Below are 16934 nucleotides of genomic sequence, written 5' to 3'. Positions count from 1 at the left end.
GCAGGAGATCTCAAGGTGTAGAGGTATCATCTTCTCTGTTATGGACTTCAGTTAGAGTCAGTCCTGTGTTGCCACAGTGGCACAAGGCCTTAAAACCAGCTGTCTGACAGCATCCAAATGCTACTGAAATATGTCCATGGAGAGACATATAGAAACACTGGATTTATTGCTACATCCTTGTAAACACACTTACCCTAGGGGTAAGAAATCTAGTTAACCTTGTTTGAGGAGAAGTTATGTCCAATGTGTCATATTGCCTTTCATAACATATTCACATAAGCAACTGTTCTGCTACCTACAACCACACGACTCCACCACCATGTCCTCGTACTGCTTGTAGACCACATTGTTTGCAGAGTCAATGAAAAGGATGCTGATGGGGCTCAGATGGGTTGGCACACAGCAAGTTGGGGGGGTGGATTCAGGGTCCATTGAGTTCATTAACGTCTGGATAACTGCGTGGTTGGTGGGCTCCAGGTGGGATCGGAGGGGGAATTCACAGAGCCCTTCGCAGTGATACGCCTCATACTCCAGAGGGGCTATTATCCAGTCATCCCAGCCCATATCCTTAAAATTCACGTGGAGGGCTTTTCTGCTACACCTCGCCTTCAGATTCTTGGTGGGCCTCTTCCCTTGCCGTGTTGCTAGAGGAGCTCTTCTCTTCCGCCTCTGGTTGAATAAGTACTCATAAACAGTTTTGTCATCTTGGCCGGATCTAGCTTTGATTTCATTGAAGAATAAGTCTCTTTTTTTTGTCCTCCCAAACACTAAGAACAGAGCCTTTTCATTGACCTGTCTTCCTGTTCTATTAAATCCCACACTCCTGAGATCAACAGCTCTCCCCCTGTCCAAAGTTTCCAGTTCAAAACACAAGTTAACCAAGTTTTTAAAGTTTCTGAAAAGTTTCCAGATGTCAAACACTTCCCACTTGGGTGTATCAGTGATACTGACAGTCCGAGAGTCCAAGAGTGTTGAGGTTTGTCTGTTTGTAGAGCAACTAAACAATTTTACTTGGGAAGGCTTTCCAGAAGAATGAGACTTCCATGTATCAGAAGGTTTTTTTCTCAATATTCGAAGCTCTGCTCCCAGCAAACCATCTTTTTCTAATGCACTGATGTCAAAAATATATTTTTGTTTTCTTATAGTTGGTGCTCGCTCATCTGAAAAAAGCACACAGATTTTTAAATTTATATCAAGCACAGACCTTACTCACTTAATGGTTTTCCTCAAATTTGCTCACAAGCCTTAAAATTAGCCCACTAAGCAGAAAGAGCAGTTTTTGTCTAAGGGATCAGCTCCTTGCAGGGACTCAGAAGAACTCAGGGACTCACCAGAGAAATGAGTTTTTGCATCTGCCCTGTAGAAATCTCATTTCTTTCACCAGTGGGCATTTTCTACCTTCAAAGTTGTGATAAGCCAGTTGAAAAATAATACTTTTTCAGGGCTTTGCATTCACAGGACCTATTCACCACTTATACCCTACTTAAATTACTGAAACAGAGCTTCACTGGTGGCCAGGCCTTATGCTGGCTCCAAACATGAGCAAATTTACCCTTAGATGAATTGTGAATTAGTCCTAATTAGCGCTAATAGTGAATTAGTCCTTTAAAACCAGCATCTTCAGGAACTGTCAGACACAAGGATAATTGCCTAATTAACTAAACCCCACATGATTCACAATTTTTCAAACTGGGAATAAAAACATTCCTCCATTTATCCTGACTTTGCATTTGCTTGCTTCAGCTGGTGAGGAATATGGCTGAGCCAGCCTTCCAATGACATGACATTAACACTACCTTCCAGTGGCAAGGTGGGAACCTGAAGGCAGCATTTGTGAGCGGTGTATTCCCCGCTCCCCAGCAGCCAAGCTATTAATGTAGAGACAGCAAAAAAATTCAGTGCCGGTGAGTCTTTCATCACAATTCCTTCACCAGCTGTGTTGCTTCCTTGAGAATGTGACAAAACTCTTACAAATGTCACTGGAAGCAACATGGAGTTCCCAAAGCAGGGTGGTGAGGTGAATATCATTCGTTGGGAGGCTAGTTATTTCTCCTGTGAAAGCAGACCCTAGCCCAAATTTCCAAAAGTGTTTGGAACGGGAATGTTGACCTGCAAGTTCTAGAGTCCTTGATGTTATTACCCTTGTTAGCCTGTGCTAAGCTGTGGGCTCCTTGGTGGTACTTGAAAATTTTAAGGTAGTACAGATACACCCACCCCACAGGATAACGACTCCTGGGTCTGCAGCATAGTTCCTCACAATTCTACATTGAACAAAACAGACTGGCCCTTTCATACTGAAATTTGTGGGGTTTTTTCACAGAATAGTTCTGTTCTTAGCATATTATGTATTTTTAGGCACACTACAATCTAACATTAGCTGTTTCCATGAGCTAGTTTCCAGCTAGCTAGAAAGAAAATAAGACAAAAGTGTGAAAGGTTTTTAAACACCTAAGGATGCAAAGACTGATTGATTTTCAACAATATGCATCTAAAATACTTCCTAAATGTTTTCTTTGGCTGCCACACAACCACCTAATTCTGCCTGTAAATGAGTTTTCCAAGATAAGGCAGGAGGACAAAATCTGCAGCAAAGTTATGTCATTTCATTGACATTAAAAAGAGCTATTTGACTTTATCAAAGTATGTTTATTTTCCAATACTCTCTGCATTTATAAGCACACTCAGACATCTCTCCCTCTGTCAACACTCACTCACACACAAGCTCCTTTCTTACCTTGTCCTTTGTCTATAAAGCTGGTTATTGTATTGGCAAGTCCAACCTCCAGTTTTACACTTCCATTAACACCCTTTCTTTCTGCATCTGAGAGAGTCCTGTACAAAGAGAGCATGTATTCATGTGGCGTTATCGGGGGATGTCGGAAAGTTTCCTTAGCTTCCCTCTGGGTTACAGGTTCTTTAGTCTTTTTTGTTTTGAAAGAATCACTGTCAGTACTGCTTGTGCCAGTTTTTTTCAAAGCCACTTTGCTGCTAGGATTTTGAACCTTTGGAGTCACTGTCCTTACTCCAGAAGGTCTGCTGGGGAGATGTCCTACCTTGCCCTCCGTGGCTGCTGTTCTTGAGGGAACCTTCTTTGAGTCATCGTTCTTGGCCAGCAGAGCTCCAGCCTGAACAGCACTGCTTTTAGTCCTGGCCTTTGAGGTCCCAGCACTGTATCCATGGTTTGCAGTCCTCAGTGTACCTGCCCGTGTGGAGGGATTCCTCTCCTTTCCTTCTGCTTTCAAAAAACCTAGTTTAGATCCTGGATTACCCTGGCCTGCTTCAGAATTACTCAGCGCTCCAGGAACTAGATCCAGAGACAGCCAAGTCAAATGCCAAAGCAGTAAAGTGAGAAAATGCAGGATTTTCATCCTCTGGTCTTCTTCTGAATGCCACTAAAGAAAAAATCAGAAAAGGTTCCTCCAGTTTGGCAGAAGAAAACATGAAAGAAATTAAAAACCACAGTTAGCAAAAATGGTTTTCGTTTGAGATTAAAACATTTCAAATACTGTTGTCCAATACTTGTATCCAGTCCCATAGTGGAAATGCTCATGTACTCTGATACAATCTCCCCTGACTTCAGTTAGCAGCTATAAAGAACTTGTTCTTGAAAAGAGAAAGTTTACCACCTCGTTTTCTTCTGTAAAACTGACTGAAAACTTGAAGGAGTCTTGTTTAAATCCAAGCTTTTTTTTTTTTTTTTTTTTTTTTTTTTTTTTTTTTTTTTCCGAGAAGGAAGAATGGCGTAATGCTGCCTCTGTGTTAAAAGGTTTTTTCAAGTTTTGAGTTTTGAATCCTTTCCAGTGAAAATATTTCACACACAGAGACCTGCAGGTGCTCAGAAATCTTTTACAAACCTGAACTCTGGAATTGGAAACGGAATTCCAACAAACCTATTTAATTACTGTCTGATGTCATGCTGTCTAAACTAATTTAACTGCGATATATTTCTTTAAAAAAATCTTCTTTACCCTTTTCATTAGCATGAGTCATACTCTGCCTCATGTGAAACAGCTCCACAGGCTCAAAACTCCGGAGGATGCCTTTTCAAGTGGCAGTATGACCTCTGCCTCAGCCCTCGATGAACTTCACGCTTAGACAGGACAAACTGCAAGACCAACAGAGAGCTGTCGCGCAGTCCACTGAACACATACATAAACTAATTTAGAAATAATTCATGTAGCTCTTTTTCCAGAGAATGTAACAGGGGCTTCACTTCGTCCCCCTGCGACTGAAGGGCTGCGCTGTACGCAGGCTCTTAATGAGGGTAACATTTAATTTTACACAAACACAACAGGGCCGTGCCTTCTCTCAGTGTATTTTGGCTTATTTATTGCTACGCTTAAAAAAAGCCGTGTCAGCCCAGCTGGAGAAGCAGCTCCTGGCGGAGGGGATGCCCCGCGGGGCGGGCGCGGTGCAGCGAGGCAGCAGTGCACCCTGCAGGTAGCCATCCTCCTCCTCCTTCTCCTTCTCCAGAGCCACTCGGGAGCTGCAGACAGGCCGAACCCCGTCCCTCCTGCCGAGACTGCTCAACACCGACCTTTGTTTTAATTTTAGATGCAAAATGTCCAAGAGCTGCTGACCCCGGGGCCCCAAGAAGGCTGCAGGTCAAAACAGGCACTCTTCACGGTCAGGGCTGTCCTGCAGCTTTCAGCTGAGAAGAGAGTGTACAGCAAGTGTGTCTACCTTAAGATACAAAAAATGAACTGTTGGTCTAAATGAGCATTCAGGAAAAGAGGCACTGGGCTAGACTCAGCAGAGATTACTGGGACCCATTTCTCATCTTGCACTGATGCTAAGCCCAGACCTTCTCCTGCAATTGTTTTTGGTTTTTTTCTGAGTTAAGATGAAAGGGAAAAGATACACCACCTTTAAGCTTGTTCTGTGTGTGCTGTAGCATTCCCCACCTACCCTGACTGGTGTCAGAAACACTGAACTGCTTTCATAAATAACAACCTGCATGACATGAGGAGCTCTGAATGCTTTGCTTGTTTTGATGGAGGAACTGAAGGATAGAAAAGTTCAGTGATTTTACAGATGTCACAAATAAGGTAGATTCAAATAATGATCCTCTTGATTTTGATCTAATGGCCCTTCCTCTGATGTCAGGTGTGCTTTTGCTATTTCCCTACAAAATAAAGCAGCTTCTCTTGGGAGCCACCTCTGGGGAAACCATTCCCCAGCAGTCACTCCACACCATCCCATGGCCCTCCCAGCCATGCCATCACTTTATCCTTCCCACATTGCCCACCTTTTTGCTATGTTGTGTGTGTGTTTGGTTCTGCCCCATGGGGTATTGATCAGCTTGCCAGTAAGCCACAAGAGTAGCTATTGAATTTCTTTGTTTAATCTATCCAGCTTCCAGTTTTCACAATGCTTGTAAGAACTTAATATCTTTAAAAGATCGTTTACTCTATGAAACTTGGCTGAAGATTTGCAAACAGATTTATAAAAAATTTGAGAGATGGATGTAAAAGAGCAGGAGGTTGGACAATGTGATTACATGAGTCTTGTCTTAGTAATAAGATTCAAGCATGATCATTCATATATGAAAAGAATATTTACATGTCTGAGATTAAAATATCTTAGTGGGCTGAACAAAGCTAGACAGAAAGAAAAAGGAAAAGCAAGCGAAACAAGGTGTGCAAACTAATCTCTCTCTTTAAAAGAGGCTCTCTTGAAGCAAATTCATCTCACTGCTTGGAACCACAGGAGCACAGATACTGTAGAGCGCACTGAGCCCAAAGACCCCAGAGTGGAATGTTGACATTGAACAAGACTCACAGACTGGAAGGTTCCTATGAACCCTACACCAAAGTGGAGCTATTCCAACTGGCTAAACTCAAACTCCACTGGTATCTTCAATATGTAGCTAGAAACCCTCCTGCTGGTGAGGCTTTGGATACCGGACACAGTGGAAGCGATGTGAGCCTCTCACTGCCCACCAGCAGTCAAATCTCTGTGCACTCTCGAGTGGCTGGGTTCCTGTAGCCCACCTGTCCTTCTCTGTTCTGTGACAGCAACTCCTCCCTCATATGCTGTGTGCAGGGATTTGAAAAGGAAGGGCCACCTGTGTCCCTCTTCCCTGGAAATGCATTGCCTCCTATTCTCCAGATCCTGAGATTATGCCTACATGAGCTGTGATGCTTTCTCAGACAATCTCAGCGAGCCCTTCTGGATGTTCAGCACGTTCTAAAGGAAGGGATCACTCTGGGGAGCCAGAGGAAGGTTTCATAGTGTTGAAAACATTGCCATTCCCTGAGGATGAATGGCTCTGTTGGATATCTGATGCCAAGAGTTAACTTTCTTTTTCTGCTGCAAAGTTGCAGTCAAAGCTGCACATGGAAGTCTTTATTCTAGTGATCTATCAGGAATTTCATTGTCCTTTCTCAGGTGGATTAATTTCCAGAAAGGATTTACAGGATTGAGTTAACTCTATGTATTAGGCCATTTGCTGTCCCATTGTTTTGCTTATTGAAATTAATTATCATTCTGTTTCTATGACGATATTTTGACCTCTGCATCACAGCTCTTGGGGAACTGTTCTGTAAAAGTATGAAGTTGTAATTTTAGGAAGGAACTTAACAGCTCTGTGCTTTTCAAAAAGAAAGGATTACACAAAATTTACAGATGTTATAATTAAAACTTGCTTGTCTTGGGCCAGAGCAAAACAAATGTCGTGATGTTTCCACTTCCATGTGAAGGTGGCATAATTTTAAAACACTGTGCTACAATGTTGTGATGTTAAATAAAAAAATTGGACGTCCAAAGAAATAAACATGTCATTGGTTATCAAGAAACTTGGCTACATCTACAAACAGTAGAGAACTACAAAGCACAGAATAATAGAAACACAGAATATCCTGGGTGAGAGTGTTATTTTTGTTTCTTGACTCCACAGATTCCCCCAACCCTGAATTAAGTGGAAATAATTTTTTTTCCTAATTTTTGGTACGTCTGCCTGTTACCAGTTAGAAGAATTCAGGGTTTGTTTCAAGCTTCTTCAAGCCTGTTCACTAACAGTACCTCCATTTGCCATACAAAGTTAATTAGCCTGAGGTACGTTTGATAGGTATTGTTCATCTTTGCAATAGAAACACGTTTAGATGATTCAAGATTTGAGAGAGATTCAGAGATCCCAAATTACTTAACTGACCAGAGAGAGTTTTGGTGGCAATTCATTTATTTTACCTTTTTTGAAAAAAAATCAGAATGTCAGCAATGAAGCATTCAGACTCACGGAAGAAACAGAGTCTGAAAACAAGCCATTGTTATTCAGCAGCCAAATACAAAATTACACATATTTTTAGCGATGAGAACAATTCCTGATGAAATGCGGAGGGGTCACTATCATTGTTCTGATAACATTCCCTGCCGAAGCGGGGCCGATGGCGGCCAGCGCCAGCCCTGCGCGAAGGAGTCGCCACGGGAAGGAAGGCCCCGCCGCCCCTCACGGAGCAGGGGGAGCCGCTCCGCCCGCGGCCGGCGGGGCGGGACCCTTGGGGCGGAACCCTTGGGGCGGAACCCTCGAGGCAGGCTGGGCTGGGCTGGGCTGGGCTGGGCCGGGCCGGCCATGGCGGGCAGCGCGGACCTTGGGGAGTGCAGGCCGGGCTGGCGGCTGCGGCGGCGGCTGCGGAGCGCGCAGGAGGCGCAGCAGCGCCAGACGGGGCTGGTGCGGCAGCTGCAGGACGAGGTGAGGAGCGGGCGGTGCCCGGCGGCGGGGAGGCTTTGCAGGGCCGCCCTCGCTGCCCAGGAGGACTCGGCGGGAACCCGCGGGGCCTCCCCGGGCGGGCGGCGCCAAGCTCGGGGCTCGGAGGCCCCGGCAGCGCCCGTACCGCCGCGGTCTCGCTGCCGAGCCCCTCCTGAACTCGATTCCTGCAGCATCGCTGCTATTCGGCCCCGTTAGCGGGGTTTGTCCCGCCGGAGTCGGGCCGGTTTGATTGCAGAGAAAGTTTGAAAACTCATTTCGGACGCTTCAAGGACCCCCTTGAACAGCCAAACGTTGGCTCCGGATACGTGGGGGCCGTAGGTCAGGTAGAGCCACGCGCACCTGTCCTATCGTTCTGCTTTGCTGCTGTCTCAGGTAAGCAGACCGTGCTAGGTGTGAAAGAAGCCCCGTCCCAGTCTCTGTCATATTAAAGTGAAGCGTCCCTATATTGCAGTGACTTCTTGTTGAGTGTATTACCATCACTGTACTTGGACTGGACAGACTCAGAGAAAAGTTAATGTAGGATGAGCAGAGTCTATTACAAACTGGTTTTCTCATCTTCATTCTCTGTATCCATTCAGGTACTGCAGTACCAAACCTGGTGTCAAGAGTTGGAGCAGCAAGTGAAAGCTGGAGGGGTGAGTGTGAAGGTTGTGAACTTAGAAGGGTATATCTAATGTTCCCAAATGTGGACCAATAAAACCCATCCACAAACCAATGACACGAAAGCAGATTTTTGCTGTCTGAGAGTATAGAGAAGCACCGTAAATTTTGCCATCAGTGTTTTGTCCAGTTGTCATTCTTAGAGCAGTCAATAGTTCCAGAAATGCCAATCCAGAAAACCCAGTTGAGGATTTTAATTTTGTAAAAGAATGTGTCATTTGAGTTACATTTGTCCGGCGTCTCAGGAGAGGACTGTGCTGCATGTTACATGATACAACTATCCTGGAGAAAGAACCTGGAGAAAGCTTTTTGGAAGTCAGGAAGGCTGGTGGTCAACATACAGAACTGGCTCTGTGCTTTTCTTTCTGCTTCATGGCTAAAGTAAACCTAGAAGCCAAAGGGTGGAAGAATACGAGGGCATTCCCAGGCTCCACGTCCAAGTCAGCACTTGAGGTCATGAACTGAGGACACGTAGCAGTGGGAGAGTGAGGGGAGCTACTCACACTAGCACCCTTACCCCTCCCTTCCTCCCTGTAGTCACAACACTTACACCTGGAAGAAGCCATGAGCTCCTGAGGCACCCAACAATTAGACAGGAAGATGGTGAATGCTGACAGTGGTGAGGGAAACTCCATCATTTGACTAAACATTTCCTTTCTTCTTAAAGGAATCCCTTCCAGGCAGGTGGGAAGCCACAGCAGACCACAGCCTGGAGAACGCACTGCTTCAGGTGGAAGAGAAGCAACAAAGGTACAAGGAAGAAGCATGTCTTCATACTTGGTATCCTGGATGCTTGTGGAAGTGAGGGAAAAACATGTCAGTGCTACCTGGTCTCCCCAAGGGAAGCGGTTGGGCAAGCTACTTTGACAGGAGAAAGGTCCACAGTCTGCTTTCTGTGGTGCAGTAATAGTGCTGTGTGCTGAATGGCTCTGCTTTGAGTGGGGAGGTGGTGTGTGTATTATGGGTGAAAGGTCCCTTTCCAGACTAAATTATTCTGTGGCTCAGTAGATGAACAACTCTAGACAGTGCTGGAGAGAGGTGATATATCCAGTGACCATCAACATGGAGGGGGGCAAATTGTTACCTGTGGACGTCATCAAGGTTGAAGGGGAAACCAAAATCATGGATGGAAATTGAAGGCTTAAAGCACAGAGAAGCAAATGAGGTTTTCATCACAGAGAGATCTTAGTTAACCCTGTAAAGTGCTTTTACTGCCTCTCAGACAGCAAAGTCAGTGTTGAGGGAGCTGGAAAATCACAGAGATGCTGGAGAGCTGTAGTTCAGTGACTTCATTATTGTTTTTTTCTCTTTCCAAGGTGTGAGAATCTGGCAGAAGTGAACACTCTTCTGTGGGAGCACCTCGATAAAGCCAATGAGATTAATTCTGTCCTTAAAGAAGATGTTGGAAAACTGACGGTAGATTGGATGAGGGCCCGGGAGGAGCTGGAGTTGAAGGAGAGTGAATGGCGCAGTGAACGTGAGGTGGGGAAATGGGAATGCCAACCGTGATGCTAGAGGAGAATGGGAATGTGTTTTGTTCCTGGCATGGAGAGCTTGCTGTGTGGAAGCTGTTGCTCTGCTGACAATGTACAGGGGTGTGGGAGGGAGGAGTGTCAGCAGAGGGTGCTGGAGGGAGATGCCCACCTTCTTGGGAATGCTTAGTCATGAAGACAGAGCTGGGCACTGTAGGGCAGTCACAGGAACACTTGTCTCTTTAGTAGTTCCTAAATTCTTGTTTTGAGCAGTGGAGACCCAGAGAGGTCTGTGTGTGTTTGGATTCAAGTTGGTCAACACAGGAACAAGACAAGTCCTGAACTGACTGCCTGTTGTAAGCCAGCCTGGCTCTGGGCTTGGAGGGGTTTGTGTTTGTTTTCCTCTGCTGAGACTTTGAGGTGATGAATCATGATCAGCTTGCTTTGCTGCTACCCACTGCTACAGGAGAAGAGATGTTCCCTTCTTGGCAGGTGCTATGGGCCTCTGTGGTACCTCTTTAGTCCTTGATGCCCCTGGTGCAGTAGTTATTAAAGGACACCTGGTGATGGTGATTTACTCGCTCCTGTCTGAGAGATGTTACAGTGACATGAAGGCTGAATTGGCATTTCTTTTTTGTCTTTGCCTGTTTAGCTTTATGACAACTACTTAAGGGGGAAACATAACCGTCTGCTCAGCCTGTGGCGGCAGGTGGTGACCTTCCGCCGCCATTTCCTGGAAATGAAGACTGCCACGGACCGGTGAGTGGAAGATCTCTGAGTGGTAAGGCGAGACCTACTGCAGAAAAAGTGTGACTGACTTGCTTTTCTGTCCTGCTTTTTGAACCTCGATGTTGCATTAGTTATAGCAGTGGTAGGATTTCTCCTCTGGCAGTCAGAAGCAATGCCATTCAACATGCTTTGGGCTGTTCTCAGAAGAGTTATTTGCTCTTGGTCTTTAGATAAAGTTGAAGGGCTTGAGCCATGAGGGCTGCAGAGGCTCTGAGCAGGTGTGACTGTGGTCACACTGTGACTGTGGTGATGTGTGGGCATGTGAACACAGGCAAAGAAATGCGTGGACACCTGGGAGCGACTTACTGAAGCAGTGCATGCAGCATATAGAGTAGTCCCTTCTAGGAAATTATAAACCTGTGTACTGGTTTGAAAGCAAAACCAGTTAGAGACTTCAAGTCAGAAATACAATTTAATAGGAAAAAAGAGAAAAATAAAATACATTCAATAGTACAAAAGAAAACCAGTGACAGAGTCAGAATATAATCTTACACCCTGCTAGTTAGGGTGGTGGTAACAGTCCAGATGAAGTGGTCTTGTTGAAGTAGTGATCCTGTAAGAAGGTCTGGTAACTCTTGTCCTCTGGAAACCAATGGGTAAGGGCAGCTTGTTCTGTCCCAAATCCCAGATGATGTCCAGGTGGGGATGCTTGGCTCCTCCCCGCTGTGCGGAGCATCTCATAGTGGGCTGATGTCATTCTGTGAGTCATGGGTGGGTCCTTGATTGCCCATGAAACAGAAATGGCTCCCAGAGGGAGTGATCTATGAGTCATGGGGCAAGACATTGCTGGGCCCATTAACAGGAGATATCTCCCCTGGAGATAAAGATCACTGCCTCACCTGGTTTCAACAGATGGTGATAGAATACATACTTTTGGGCACGTCTTTGTGTTGTAACCTAGGACAACCTGCCTTGAAAAAAATCTTACTAAGTTTCTTTTTCTTCTACTCCTAAGAGAAAGATAATTAATGCATATTTTTTCAATTTCCAGCATACATTTATTCTGGTCAGTTTGTATCCACTTACTCATCTTTCAGCATTGCTAAGAGAAAGAATAGCTTCTCTCCCTTGTTACTGCATTTGTCCAATTTATTTTGCTTAGGTTGATACCATTTTTTATGATTGTTTTCTTGTTCTTGGGCTTTGAGATTTTTTTTCTCCCAAGAAAAATAGTGTAGCCATAATAGTGCCTTCTGGTGCCAGCATGCACTTTCAAACTCTGGGTTACTGAAAGCCATTTGTGTTATTTGATTATAAGTCTTCGCTATTGTGTAGAGTCTACCTGACTCTATTTAGTCCTTGTGTTGTCTATGCTTTCATGTTACAACATTTCAGGCTGGTTCTTACACCGTCTTTCTGAAATGTTTTATTATATAGGTATGGTCTTAACCCTTTTAGTAGTCCAAGTGGGGATAATAACAAAGCACTTAAGAACACAGTGTATAAAAGCTGGGGATCTTGGTAAAATTCCTGATATCTATTAATGATAATTAGAATACGGTAATAAGAGTAATTAGAGGTGCTTGAGGCCTTCTGGCCTGTGCCATATCTTACTTCTTATATCTGAGGAGAAAATAGACTCGACACTTGGCTGCTTGATAAAGTCATTGCTCAGCTGTTACTATGTGTCCTGGTCCCAAAGTGTCAGATGAATGACTTGTCCCTAACTTTGCCAGCTCTTCCTGATGCATGATTACATGCTTCAGAAGTGAGTCAACTGATAAAGATGGTGGAATGAACATTGGCTCTTTCTTGTTTCCTCTTCAGTGATTTGTCAGAGCTGAAGGCAGAACAAATGAGGCTTTCTGGATCTATTCTTATGAACTTCTCCTGCCTGAACTCCTGTGTGCAGCTAAGGGAATCCATACCTCTGGGTAATCCTGTCCTGAAGGATCAGGCAGAGCAGCAAGTGGAACCAAATATAAACCAGACAGCTCAGGAAGCTGTAGCCTTACAAGTCAGGTGGGACATTGAGAAGAAAGAGCTTCAGGAGAGGTAAAAGAGTTTTAGCTTTGCTATTACCAATATTATCTTTTGTGGTAGCTTCTTGGGTTCACAGATGGGCTGTGCTCACATTTAGAACAGCCTTGCACAGCCCTCTGTCTGTCCCCAGTCAAACTCTTGCCTTCAACAGAAAGGATGGAAAAAGTATCTGCCTGACAGAAATTCTTCCAAGTAAGACAAGACTGGAAAAGACATAGCCTCTGATAGTGCTTTTGCAGTTAACTGACTCTTGGTGAAAAGCTGAGTTCAGCATAAAGAGAGCTATGTTTCTTGTACAGCCCTTTTACTGCTCAGGGCTGTGCTGAAGGAGTTGGGAAGAATTTGCCCAGGGCCATCATAAGCACTGCAGCACCTCTGTGCTGACAATTTCATGCAAGACTGAGTGCAGAGGCCTTTGGAATAAGAAGTGTCATTTTGCAACATCAAACCTATTAACCTGTAGAGATGAATGCTGCCTTTGCTGTGTTTTCTGGGTTGAACTTTGCTATGCAATGCTTTGGGGAGCTGCTTGCCTCTTTAACAGGTGCTGGTGTGCAAAGCTTTTGGAATGGCACGTAGACCTTCTCTTCTCAGGGTGATGGAGCTTTCAGCCTTGCTTGTACAGTCTCAGAAGCAGAACGAGGAGAAGGAGAAGACCATGAAAACACTTAACGACACAGTGGAGATTCTAGTATGTTTTACCTTTACCTGGGAGATAGACCAGTGTTTGCTGTCCAGCCTGAACACAGAAGTGTGGCTTCCTCAAGAGAAATAGTGGTAAAGATGCCCACTGTATGGGAGCATCAGGCACCTTGCCAAAATATTCCTTGTTTGTTTGGCAGATGTGGAGTCAGTCCAGATGCAGGCAGTGGCAGAGGAACTGCAGACAGTTCAGGTGTCTTCCTCTGAGGAGTGGCACCAATGCTTTTCTGCCTGTGACTCTAGGTCTCTGGGAATCAGAGATCCTTGGAACTGACAGTTTAATAGCAGTCTATGAAAACTAGCTTTTGGTTTTCCACTTAGTTTTAGCAGAGAAGAAAGAGAATAGATATGGACAAGAATATACTGGAATCACTAGAGCTGAGACTTAGCAGTGTGTCTGTTACTGAAGATGGGAATGCTGCAGATGGGAGCAGCTCTTCCCTGCCCACCCTTTCTTTATTCTGTTCTCAGGAATCAAGTTGGATACAGAAAGAATTTGCAGCTTCATTGACTAACAGTGCCAAAGAAGAGAACCTTTTCCTTCAAAAACTCATAAGAAATATCACTGAGGTGAGTACAGTCATGGTACAAGGACCACATCCCTGTAAATTTGCTTTTGAAGTACTTGAGGAAGTGTCCTAGTTTAGAGAACAGGTGTCTGCTAAGAAAGGCAGGAGCCTCTTTTTGAAATGGTGAGTGTAAACCCCCTCCCTCCAAATTATTATAACTTTGAAATCAAACGTCTCTCAGGCAAAGATATGGGAATTAGGAATAACAGTTCTTTACTAGGGAAATTAAAATAGAAATACAATACTACAAAGAAACAGACCCCAAGCCCCGACAAAGTCAGAGTACAACCGACACCCCATCAGGCAGGGTGTTGGCAGCAGTTCGATTAAATGGTGGCTGTAGTCCTTTTGTAGTGATAGATGTGGTTAAGTTGAAGCAGTGCTCCTGTAGAAGGTGCAGCTTCCTTCCGGAGGTCCAGTAGTGATGTGGCAAAAATCCAGCTTTCCTCTGGAGTCCAGTGGAGAAGGGGCTAGCTTGGTGTCCCCCACACCTCTGTTTTATCTTGGTTAGAAATGTTGGGCCCTTCCCCCTGGCTGGAGCAACTTCCAATGGGATGAAGTAATGTTATCAGTCCCACGGTGGGACTCAATGGGCCATTAGCAGAAGATACCTCCCTGGAAGAAGGGTGAGTTGTGAAAAGATAAAGAACAATGCCCTGCCTGGTTTCAATGGATGACCCATTAGCAGAATATCTGCCGCGGAGATAAGGATCACTGCCCCCACCCTCAACAGATGGTGATAGAATAGATCTTTTATCACACCCTGTATTGTAACCCAAGACATTATCCACCCCTTATTCTGTTACCATGTGCATAATGATACCTTACACACCGTTCTCACTTAAGATTAGGTTTCCCTGCGGTACACAATGGGTTTCTCCATCTTTCTGCATTACCCACCAAGTGTAACCAGGTCCTTGAGCAAAAACAATCCCACTGATGGGTTTGTCCTTGCCTGTGGTGGGACTAATCCAAACCGTCTTTCCTAAAATACCTTTAATGTGTACTACAGGGACCTTATCTCCATCCACTGTGTGCAAGGGTTCAGACTGGGCAGGACCAGCTCGATTTATGGACCCTCGGGTGTTGACCATCCAGGTGGCCTTTGCTAAGTTTGTTTCCCAATTCTTGAAGGTTCCCCCACCAAGTGCTTTCAGTGTGGTCTTGAGTAGCCCATTGCATCGTTCAGCTTTCCCGGCAGCTGATGGATGGTAAGGGATATGATATATCCATTCAATGCCATGTTCTCTGGCCCAGGTGTTGATAAGGCCAATTTTGAAATGAGTCCCATTGCCTGACTCAATTCTCTCAGGGGTACCATGCCTCCAAAGGACCTGTTTCTCAAGGCCCAGGATGGATTCTGGGCAGTGGTGTGAGGCACAGGGTAGGTCTCCAACCATCCGGTGGTGGCTTCCACCATGGTCAGCACGTAGCGCTTGCCTTGGCGGGTTTGAGGCAGTGTGATGTAGTCAATCTGCCAGGCCTCCCCGTATTTATATTTAGACCAACGCCCACCATACCAGAGAGGCTTGACCCACTTGGCTTGCTTGATAGCAGCGCACAGTCATGGTTAACCTGAGAGATACTGTCCATGGTTAGATCCACCCCTCGGTCTCGTGCCCACTTATACGTGGTATCTCTGCCCTGATGACCTGAGACATCATGGGCCCATCAAGCCAGGAGCAATTCTCCCTTGTGTTGCCAATCTAAGTCTGTCTTTGACACCTCTGTCTTTGAGGCCTGATCAACCTTCTCATTGTGTCAGTGCTCCTCATTAGCCCGACTCTTGGGGACATGGGCATCCACATGACGAACTTTCACAGGTAGCTTCTCTACCCGGGTGGCAATGTCTTTCCACTATTCAGCAGCCCAGATTGGTTTACCCCTACGTTGCCAGTTTGCCTCTTTCCACCTTTCCAGCCAACCCCACAGAGCATTGGCTACCATCCACGAGTCAGTATAAATGTTGAGCTTTGGCCACTTCTCTCTTTCAGCAATGTCCAGGGCCAGCTGAACAGCTTTGAGTTCAGCAAGTTGACTTGATCCACCTTCTCCTTCAGTAGCTTGTGCAGCCTGTCATGTGGGGCTCCATACGACTGCTTTCTACCTCCGGTTCATCCCCACGATGCGGCAGGAGCCGTCGGTGAAAAGAGCGTAGCATGTTTCATCTGCTGGCAGTTGGTTATACGGTGGGGCTTCTTCAGCGCAGCTCACTTGTTTCTGCTTCTCTTGATCAGTGAGACCAAAATTTTCACCTTCTGGCCAGTTCGTAATTATCTCCAAAATCCCAGGGCGATTCGGGTTTCCAATGCGGGCGCGTTGTGTGATGAGGGCAATCCACTTGCTCCATGTCGCGTCAGTGGCGTGGTGGGTAGAGGGAACCTTTCCTTTGAACATCCACTCCAGCACTGGTAGTTGGGGTGCCAGAAGGAGTTGTGCTTCTGTGCCGATCACTTCTGAGGCAGCTTGGACTCCCTCATAGGCAGCCAAGATCTTCTCTGTGGGAGTGTAGTTGGCTTCAGACCCTTTATAGCTTCGGCTCCAGAATCCCGGAGGTCGGCCTCGAGCCTCCCCAGGCACCTTCTGCCAAAGGCTCCACGACAGGCCATGGTTCCCGGCTGCAGTGTAAAGCACGTTCTTCACCTCTGGTCCCGTCCTGACTGGGCCGAGGGCTACCGCATGAGTGATCTCCTGCTTGATCTGGGCAAAGGCTTGCTGCTGCTCAGCCACCCCAGTGGAAATAGTTTTTCTTGTGTGTGACCAGGTAGAGAGGGCTCACAATCTGACTGTACTCGGGAATGTGCATTCTCCAAAAGCCTATGGCACCTAGGAAAGCTTGTGTTTCCTTCTTGCTAGTTGGTGGAGACATTGCGGTGATCTTATTGATGACCTCAGTGGGGATCTGGCGCCGTCCATCTTGCCACTTTACTCCCAGGAGCTGGATCTCTCGGGCAGGTCCTTTGACTTTGCTCTTTTTAATGGCACAGGCGGCTCCCACCAGAATCTGAATGATTTTCTCTCCTTTTTCAAACACCTCCACTGCCATGTTGC

At 45.7% G+C, this 16934-nt stretch overlaps 2 protein-coding genes across 2 annotated transcripts in view; one reads left to right on the top strand and one right to left on the bottom strand.

Annotated features, from left to right (window-relative positions):
* Nucleotides 1-269: 269 nt before the first annotated feature.
* On the bottom strand, nucleotides 270-3368 carry GDF5 (growth differentiation factor 5). Its single transcript, XM_033074914.1, has 2 exons — nucleotides 2735-3368; nucleotides 270-1160 (listed from the first exon to the last, which is right to left on the bottom strand). Exons 1-2 carry the CDS (start codon nucleotides 3366-3368, stop codon nucleotides 292-294), a joined length of 1503 nt encoding a protein of 500 aa, XP_032930805.1. The 3' UTR covers nucleotides 270-291.
* Nucleotides 3369-7570: 4202 nt separating this feature from the next.
* The window catches only part of CEP250 (centrosomal protein 250), a 36021-nt gene continuing 26657 nt past the window's right edge, over nucleotides 7571-16934 (top strand). The window contains exons 1-8 of the mRNA XM_033075255.1: nucleotides 7571-7690; nucleotides 8287-8343; nucleotides 9036-9118; nucleotides 9685-9850; nucleotides 10493-10599; nucleotides 12397-12624; nucleotides 13207-13303; nucleotides 13786-13884. Coding sequence (XP_032931146.1) covers nucleotides 7571-7690; nucleotides 8287-8343; nucleotides 9036-9118; nucleotides 9685-9850; nucleotides 10493-10599; nucleotides 12397-12624; nucleotides 13207-13303; nucleotides 13786-13884 — 957 coding nt within the window. The remainder of the gene's footprint in view (nucleotides 7691-8286; nucleotides 8344-9035; nucleotides 9119-9684; nucleotides 9851-10492; nucleotides 10600-12396; nucleotides 12625-13206; nucleotides 13304-13785; nucleotides 13885-16934) is intronic.

This window comes from Catharus ustulatus, chromosome 17 (genome assembly GCF_009819885.2).
Source record: "Catharus ustulatus isolate bCatUst1 chromosome 17, bCatUst1.pri.v2, whole genome shotgun sequence".
NCBI lineage: Eukaryota > Metazoa > Chordata > Aves > Passeriformes > Turdidae > Catharus > Catharus ustulatus.
The sequence above is the reverse complement of the archived record's forward strand: the minus strand, read 5'-3'. Positions and strand labels throughout refer to the sequence as shown.